The 8,890-nt window shown below is 45.3% G+C and overlaps 1 protein-coding gene across 3 annotated transcripts in view; it reads left to right on the forward strand.

Annotated features, from left to right (window-relative positions):
- NOLC1 (nucleolar and coiled-body phosphoprotein 1) overlaps window positions 1-8,041 on the forward strand; it is an 11,838-nt gene extending 3,797 nt beyond the window's left edge. The window contains exons 2-13 of one of the 3 annotated variants that reach the window (XM_025395892.1): window positions 1,206-1,261; window positions 1,372-1,517; window positions 1,620-1,744; window positions 2,248-2,413; window positions 3,371-3,486; window positions 3,611-3,746; window positions 4,069-4,197; window positions 4,404-4,514; window positions 4,622-5,269; window positions 5,727-5,833; window positions 6,004-6,096; window positions 6,282-8,041. In XM_025395892.1, coding sequence (XP_025251677.1) covers window positions 1,206-1,261; window positions 1,372-1,517; window positions 1,620-1,744; window positions 2,248-2,413; window positions 3,371-3,486; window positions 3,611-3,746; window positions 4,069-4,197; window positions 4,404-4,514; window positions 4,622-5,269; window positions 5,727-5,833; window positions 6,004-6,096; window positions 6,282-6,440 — 1,992 coding nt within the window. In that variant the 3' untranslated portion in view covers window positions 6,441-8,041. Of the gene's footprint in view, window positions 1-1,205; window positions 1,262-1,371; window positions 1,518-1,619; window positions 1,745-2,247; window positions 2,414-3,370; window positions 3,517-3,610; window positions 3,747-4,068; window positions 4,198-4,403; window positions 4,515-4,621; window positions 5,270-5,726; window positions 5,834-6,003; window positions 6,097-6,281 lie in introns of all 3 variants that reach the window. The other 2 variants (XM_025395891.1, XM_025395894.1) reach the window with 2 other exon arrangements.
- The last annotated feature ends 849 nt before the right edge of the window (window positions 8,042-8,890 follow it).

Below are 8,890 nucleotides of genomic sequence, written 5' to 3' on the forward strand. Positions count from 1 at the left end.
TTTTTTTTTTTTTTTTTTTTTTTTTTTTTTTTTTTTTTTTTTTTTTGAGACAGGGTCTTGGTCTGTCACTCAAGCTGGAGTGCAGTGGCGTGATCTCAGCTCACTACAGCCTCCGCCTCCGGGGTTCAAGTGATTCTCCTGCCTCAGCCTCCTGAGTACCAGGGATTACAGGCGTCTGTCACCACACCCGGCTAGGAGACGGGGTTTCTCCATAGATAGTACATTGCTAAAGTAAAGAGAGTGAGCTTTTTTTTTTTTTTGGCAGATGGAGGTCTTGCTGTGTTGCTCAGGCTGGTCATGAAATCCTGGCATCCAGTGATCCTCCTGTCTCAGCCTCCCAAAGTGCTGAGATAACAGGCATGAGCCACTGTGCCCAGTCAAAAGTGATTTATTTATTTATTTATTTTTTTGGAGATAGAGTCTTACTGCAAGCTCCGCCTCCCAGGTTTACGCCATTCTCCTGCCTCAGCCTCCCGAGTAGCTGGGACTACAGGCGCCCGCCACCTCACCCGGCTAGTTTTTTGTATTTTTTAGTAGAGACGGGGTTTCACTGTGTTAGCCAGGATGGTCTTGATCTCCTGACCTTGTGATCTGCCCGTCTCAGCCTCCCAAAGTGCTGGGATTACAGGCTTGAGCCACCGCGCCCAGCCGAGTCTTACTCTTGTTGCCCAGGCTGGAGTGCAGTGGCGCGATCTCAGCTCACTGCAACCTCCGCCTCCTTGGTTCAAGCGATTCTCCTGCTTCAGCCTCCCAAGTAGCTAAGATTACAGACATGTGCCATCACACTGGGCTAATTTTTGTTTTAGTAGAGAGGGGGTTTCACTGATTTGGCCAGGCTGGTCTCAAACTCCTGACCTGTTGATCAGCCTGTCTCAGCCTCCCAAAGTGCTGGGATTACAGGCATGAGCCACTGTGACTGGCTGATTTTTTTTTTTTTTTTTTTTTTTAAGGACTTTGGTCAATATAGATTGGTGGGCAGGGGGTTAGATGGTGCCACAAACATGATAATAGCCCAAGTTTTTTAGATGAGAAATTGGGAAATCCACAAACAGAATATTTTTCTCCTGATTTATGCACGTAGCAAAAGTTTTATGAAGATGTAACATTTATACCAAATTTAGTAATTATGTATATAACAGGCCACATTTAATGAAAGCATAACCAGGATAAAATAATTTCCTTACCCAGCTCTTTTTCTTCTACAGACACAGCAGGATGCCAATGCCTCTTCCCTCTTAGACATCTATAGCTTCTGGCTCAAGTAAGCCTTTCCTGTTCCATTTTGGCTATTTCTCCCCCAAGGTGGGCTGGGCTATGTTTCTTGGTTTGGGAAGATTCCAGTCTCCTAGAAATTGGTCTAATCTACCTTAGCAGGTCTGCCAAGGCCCCAGAGCGAAAGTTACAGGCAAATGGACCAGTGGCTAAGAAAGCTAAGAAGAAGGCCTCATCCAGTGACAGTAGTGAGGACAGCAGCGAAGAGGAGGAGGAAGTTCAAGGGCCTCCAGCAAAGAAGGCTGGTAAGGCAAAGTAGCGGGTGGGCTTGGTGGTGCCAGGAAAATAATTTACAGCCTGCTTGTTTCACATGGGTGATTCTTACTGGGACCTGTGTTTTTGTTCAGCTGTACCTGCCAAGCGAGTCGGTCTGCCTCCTGGGAAGGCTGCAGCCAAAGCATCAGAGAGCAGCAGCAGTGAAGAGTCCAGTGATGATGAGGAGGAGGAGGACCAAAAGAAACAGCCTGTCCAGGTTTGCAGCTCTGGGAAGAAAAGGGGGTTTAAGGATTGGAAAGGAAGAAACCAAAATCTTGGCCTCTAACTTGTAACCAAGGAGTGATGCCGGCAATACAATAGGTGATTATGAGGAAGAAAATCTGGGGATTTTCAGAGAGCTGATAAAAATATGAGATCTGGAAGGGATTTGTGAGGTTGAGGTCAGGCTTGGAATCTAGAGGAAATTAAACCCATTCTGCTTGAGGAGTTTGGGTTCTTCTGGGACACTATTCAGGGCTCCAAGAATAAGAGAGTGTGTTTTCTTGGGAGCTTTGGCAGGATATGGCAGGAACAGGGCCAATGTATCAAGTGGCTGAACTTTGTTGTTTCTTAAGAGTTTTTTGCCCTTTCCATATCCTGTCCTTAGCTTTCTCTTGCTCTTACTGCTGCATTAAGCCCCTAAAAATAAAAGGAACATAGGATGCCCTTTGGGTACCTGGAAGCTTTTGTTGATTTCTCTCCTTGTGTCTTTTCTAACAGAAGGGAGTTAAGCCCCAAGCCAAGGCAGCCAAAGCTCCTCCTAAGAAGGCCAAGAGCTCTGATTCTGATTCTGACTCAAGCTCCGAGGATGAGCCACCAAAGAACCAGAAGCCAAAGATAACACCTGTGGCAGCTAAAGCTCAGGCTAAAGCCCCTCCCAAACCAGGTACTGTTTCCGTTCCCAAGAGGCTGGGCTGGGAACCAGATTGCTCTGGGGACTGGTGTTAAAACTGCTGATTTGGCACAGGGGTGAAATGGTACTGGTTGTTGAACTGGAGGTATTGATTACTGGTCTTTTAATTTTAAAGGTTTTACTAATAACAAGATTTCATAGGAGCTAGTAAATAGAGAAACAGTTATTGCAGCAAGGAAAAATGTATATTTTTAAAAATGATATCCATTTGGTATTTTTTTGTGACATTTCATAGACATTTTATGTTCTTACACATCCCATTCCACTGTAACCACTTAAATATCTATTTGTTGTGCTTTTCACTGCCTTTTTTATTCTTGTACGTCATTCTATGAGACAAATGAGAATTTTTCTTTTTTTCTGTAACTTGAGGGTTAGGTTATTTCTCTGAATGGAGGTTGAAGTGAAAGATTTTAGAGGGCATATTGAGATTATTTATGTCATCTTTTCTTAGTTTTATTCCTGCCATGGGATAGGAAAGGCATCCTTTGATATGGTAAACCATGGCATTCTCCTTGATGGCTGCTCTAAAGTTGAAAGAATTGGTGGACTCCTGGTCAGGCACAGTGGCTCACGCCTATAATCCCAGCACTTTGGGAGGCTAAGGCAGGCAGATTGCTTGAGGTCAGGAGTTCAAGACCAGCCTGGCCAACATGGCGAAACCTTGTTTCTACCAAAAATAAAAAAACTAGCTGGGCATGGTGGTGGGCACCTGTAATCCCGGCTACTCCGGAGGCTGAGGCAGGAGAGTTGCTTGAACCACTGCACACTGCTCTGTGCGACAGAGTCAGAGCCAGACTCCGTCTCAAAAGAAAAAAAAAAGGGGGGGAATTGGTGGACTTCTAAGTTCTCTGCTCATAGGAAGGAGGTTTTTCATGGTCCTGACTTGCCCTATTACTCCTTACTCTTTCTTTTTCTTGGGTATTCCAGCTCGAGCAGCACCTAAAGTAGCCAATGGTAAAGCAGCCAGTAGCAGCAGCAGCAGCAGCAGCAGCAGTAGCAGTGATGACTCAGAGGAGGAAAAGGCAGCAGCCACCCCCAAGAAGGTCTGGGCCATAACTTCGGTCAGGGAAGAGGTGACCAGGGTGGGATGTGTGTGTGTCTCCATTCCCTGGCAGGATTGGTTGGATCAGCATTTTCCTGTGGTAATCAGTTTTCTTTCCAATGCAGACTGTACCTAAAAAGCAAGTTGTGGCCAAGGCCCCAGTGAAAGCAGTTGCCACCCCTACCCAGAAGAGTTCCAGCAGTGAGGATTCCTCCAGTGAGGAGGAAGAGGAGCAAAAAAAACCCCTGAAAAATAAACCAGGTGACTGGACATGGAGAGTGAAGCTGTATGACTGTGGTCAGGGCCCAGCTGCAGTAATCACATGGACCTCTCCACAGAGCTGCTTGAGCGTCCTCATGACATGACAGCTAGCTTCTTCCAGTACTAGTGATCTGGGAAAGCAAGGAGGAATCTCCAGTGCCTTGTATAACTTAGACTCAGAAGTGACACCGTGTTCTGTTAGAACTGAGTCCATGATTCTGGCCTATACTCAAGGGGAATTAAGCTTCATTTCTAGAAGAAAGTAGTATCAAAAAAATTTGTAGACATATCTTAAAACCATCATACTATCCTTTTTAAACAGGTCCCTACAGTTCAGTCCCCCCACCTTCTGCTCCCGTACCAAAGAAGTCTCTGGGAACCCAGCCTCCCAAGAAGGCTGTGGAGAAGCAGCAGCCTGTGGAAAGCAGTGAAGACAGCAGTGATGAGTCTGGTGAGTCAGAGGGATGCAGCCTCCCCTCAGTGTGGGTCTGGCGAAGGGGATGAGGAATAAGGGAGAGAGAAAGCCTTCCATCCCTCCATTGTTTTTTGCTTAAAGCAAGACAGAGCTATGGCTCTGTGTGTGTCTGCATTCTTTTTATTGCTGTCCTGGTTGGGTTGGGACTCTGGACCCAGCATAATGCTACAGGTTCTCCTCAGATTCAAGTTCTGAAGAAGAGAAGAAACCCCCAACTAAGGCAGTCGTCTCTAAAGCAAACACTAAACCACCTCCAGCAAAGAAAGCAGCAGAGAGTTCTTCAGACAGCTCAGGTAAGGCATATGGAGGCCCTCAGTTCAGTGAAATGCTCTCAGGCAGCTGCTAAGGGCTCCCCTGAATCTGAATTGGGGAGCTGTTGATCCCATCCCTCTGTGTCTAGACTCTGACAGCTCTGAGGATGTTGAAGCTCCTTCCAAGCCAGCTGGTACCACCAAGAATTCTTCAAATAAGCCAGCTGTCACCATCAAGTCACCTGCAGCAAAGCCAGCTGCAACCCCCAAGCAATCTGTGGGCAGTGGCCAGAAGCCTCCGATGAGAAAGGCTGACAGCAGCTCCAGTGAGGAAGAGAGCAGCTCCAGTGAGGAGGAGAAGAAAAAAAAGACGGTGGCCACCACTAAGCCCAAGGCGACTGCCAAAGCAGCTCCGCCTCTGCCTGCCAAGCAGGCTCCTCAGGGTAGTAGGGACAGCAGCTCTGATTCAGACAGCTCCAGCAGTGAGGAGGAGGAGGAGGAAGAGAAGACAGCTAAGTCTGCAGTTAAGAAGAAGCCACAGAAGGTAGCAGGAGGTGCAGCCCCTTCCAAGCCAGCCTCTGCAAAGAAAGGAAAGACTGAGAGCAGCAGCAGTTCTTCCTCTGATGACTCCAGTGAGGAGGAGGAAGAGAAGCCCAAAGGCAAGGACTTTCCCAGACCACAAGCCCCCAAGGCCAATGGCACCTCTGCACTGACTGCGCAGAATGGAAAAGAAGCTAAGAACAGCGAGGAAGAGGAAGAAGAAAAGAAAAAGGCAGCAGTGGCAGTTTCCAAATCAGGTCTGTACCCAGTAAACATGCCCTCTGGGTTTTGTCCCCCCAAATCAGGGTGGGATATACTCTTTGAGAGTAGGGTAGTGAGAGGAGGCCCACCACTGGGCTTCCAGTTGTGGAAACTGGGAGGAAGAACAGGAAACTGGTCTTCTTTTTTTTTAATAGAATCTTACTCTGTCACCCAGGCTGGGGTGCAATGGCATGATCACGGCTTGTGCAGCCTTAACTTCATGGGCTCAGGTGATCTTTCCACCTTAGCCTCCTGAGTAGCCGGGACTACAAGCATGCACCACCATGTCTGGCTCATTTTTTAACTTTCTATAGAAACAGAATCTCACTATATTGCCCTGGCTGATCTCAATTTCCTGGGCTCAAGCAATCCTCCTACCTTGGCCTCCCAAAATGCTGGGGTTACAGTTGTGAGCCACTGCACTTGGCCTGAGTCTGGCTTTTTGTTTTGTAGGTTCATTAAAGAAGCGGAAGCAGAATGAGGCTGCCAAGGAGGCAGAGACTCCTCAGGCCAAGAAGATAAAGCTTCAGACCCCTAACACATTTCCAAAAAGGAAGAAAGTAAGTTGTCTCACTTTCCTCTCAGGAACCAGCTCTTTAAAAGTAGAAAAATCTAGGATCATCTTGACAGCTCTGCCTGGCATGACCTGGCACATGTGTCCATGTGTATCACTCAGAAGAGCTGTTACATGACCACTCTGTCTTTCATTTCCTACTTCATTCTTCTGTAGGGAGAAAAAAGGGCATCATCCCCATTCCGAAGGGTCAGGGAGGAGGAAATTGAGGTGGATTCACGAGTTGCAGACAATTCCTTTGATGCCAAGGTGAGAGAGAGATCTGTGCCATTCTTGAGAGGGAGGATAGGTAGTGTCAGAGGGGATAGCTCTTGGTTCAGGTTGGTGGGAATCTTCTCTGGGTTCAGGTTACCTTGAGCAAGAAGTAGAAAGAATAAAGTGACAGGGCCCTGGCGTGGTCCTCCTCTGTGTTAATCCCCCTCTCTACTTACCAGCGAGGTGCAGCCGGAGACTGGGGAGAGCGAGCCAATCAGGTTTTGAAGTTCACCAAAGGCAAGTCCTTCCGGCATGAGAAAACCAAGAAGAAGCGGGGCAGCTACCGGGGAGGCTCAATCTCTGTCCAGGTCAATTCCATTAAGTTTGACAGCGAGTGACCTGAGGCCATCTTTGGTGAAGCAAGGGTTATGATCGGAGACTACTCACTTTCTCCAGTGGACCTGGGAACCCTAATCTCTCTAGGTGAGGGTCTCAATGAGGACAGAAGTTTAGGGTAGGTCCTAAGACTTTACAATGTAACATCCTCTCTGGTCCTTTTCTCAGTTCCTAGTTTTGTACAGACTTGTTTTTGAGTGTTGAGTAGCGGGGACAAAATAAGGGAATGTTGTTTTTAAAGAAAATTCATTTTCATTGTTGTCTCCTTACTTTTCTGTGAAAGTCCACATACTGAGAAATTTGTATATTTTATATTAAATCATTTCCTATTGATTTTTGTTGTGATTTTCAAAGGTGGATTCCCACAGATAAAATCTTGGCTGTGGCCCAAAACGTAAAGGGTCAGGTGTGACTTTTTATAATTGGAAGAAAATTCTGCCTTTGTGAGTGCACATGTCCACATTTCATCCCTCCTTCCATCAAAAACCTAGAGAGGGGCATTAAAGAATTATTGATGTATATGCAATGTCTGTTAAGCATGCAGTATGTATTTCATCTTCATTATTGGGTCTGGGACTGAAGTTTTTAGCCAGCATGGACCTGACCTACTTTTTGGGATAAAATTCACTGTTTTGTTACAGGCAGAATTCTGGTGTGGCATGTGCCATGGGGTAATACTGAATAAATTTTTTTTCTGTAATTTTATCATTACATGATGTTTGCAAAACATGCTTTGTTTTTTAATTTGAAAGCAAACTTTTCTACTGTTGAAAGACATTTTTTGACAACTTCACCCTTCCTAGTATTGAGTACTAAGTTGAGGACTGCATCTTCTCGTTTTTTTACAGTATAGAGAACAAAATGACATTAGTTTGAAAAATACATATCACTTGGTATCGCTGTCTTGGTTGCAGTGGTGATACAGAATTGGTTTCATTAATTCCTACATGGTTGGGAATCACTGATCAAGAAAGTGGGGGAAAAAAAAAAAACGTTAAAACCTCAATCCTCAGTAGGAAGGTAGATTACATTAGGTGAAATTGTAGGTAATTATGTATGTGCTAATGGGGTTGGAAAGAACCTTACAGAGCATATTACCTGATAAACTTGAGTGGAGTGGGTTTGGGAGAACAAACTAATAGGATTATTGTGTCTCGTAGTTGGTACCTGGGAGCAATTGACATGCCCCCTTCAGAACCTTAACTGTTAGTAACAGTGGCTGTAACAACACAAACCAGTGACCAGAGATAGAGCTCTTAGGCCAAGCTAGCCTGACGGTATGGCTGAAGGAAGTGACTGAGCAGTGGTGGTACTCAGCCAGACCAAGATGGAGAGGGAAGAGTCCACAGCTTTCTGGAGGCTAAGGCGTTCTGGTGGTAGAAAAGTGTGCCCCAAGCCTTCATGGATGAGTTACAGGTCTTAAAATTAGTCTCCTCTTGTTTGGATTCCATACTTGCTAAATAACCTGATAATAACCTGGTTTTCCATGTTAACTGCCTCTAGGAAGAAAATGTACTGTTCATGCTGACACAGATATTTCAGTCTGCATGGTAAAAGTTCTACATCTTACTACAAAATAATAAACTGGCTGGTTTATAATGTGTCTTGGGAGTTTTATTATTGTGAGTCTAAACCCCTACCACACCCTACTCAAACCAGAAAAACTTTGGTGCCAGTTATAGGGGTCTGGACCTGTGATTTCACTGCAGAGGCTTTTTGGCAGCAGCTTGCAGGGTTTTCTTGGCCACAGCTTGTCTCACGGTGCCTTTTCCAGGCTATATTCTAGCCTGTGCATAGTCCAAATTGGGGGTTGGCAAAATGGCCTATGGGTCAAATCCAGCCCATGGCTTGTTTTTATATTACCTAGGAACTAAGAATGGTTTTTACATTTGTAAAGGTCTTTTAAAAAGAGAGAATATGTGACAGAGATCTTATCAATGGCCCACAAAGCCTACGATATTTAGGATGTGGCCCTTTACAGAAGAAGTTTGCCAATTCCTGGTCTAAATCAGCAATTCCGAAGACATCAGCTGAAAATTAGAATCATCTGGGGAACCTAGAAACATGGATACTTGCAAATCAAAACCACAAAGAGATACCATCTCACACAGTTAGAATGACCATCATTAAAAAGTCAGGAAACAAGTACTGGAGAGGATGTGGAGAAATAGGAACACTTTTACACTGTTGGTGGGACTGTAAACTAGTTCAACCATTGTGGAACACAGTGTGGTGACTCCTCAAGGACCTAGAACTAGAAATACCATTTGACCCAGCCATCCCATTACTTGGTATATACCCAAAGGATTATAAATCATGCTGCTATATAAAGACACATCACACATATGTTTATTGTGGCACTATTCACAATAGCAAAGACTTGGAAGCAACCCAAATGGCCATCAATGGATAGACTGGATTAAGAAAATGTGGCACATATACACCATGGAAT

Source organism: Theropithecus gelada, chromosome 9 (genome assembly GCF_003255815.1).
Source record: "Theropithecus gelada isolate Dixy chromosome 9, Tgel_1.0, whole genome shotgun sequence".
Lineage (NCBI taxonomy): Eukaryota > Metazoa > Chordata > Mammalia > Primates > Cercopithecidae > Theropithecus > Theropithecus gelada.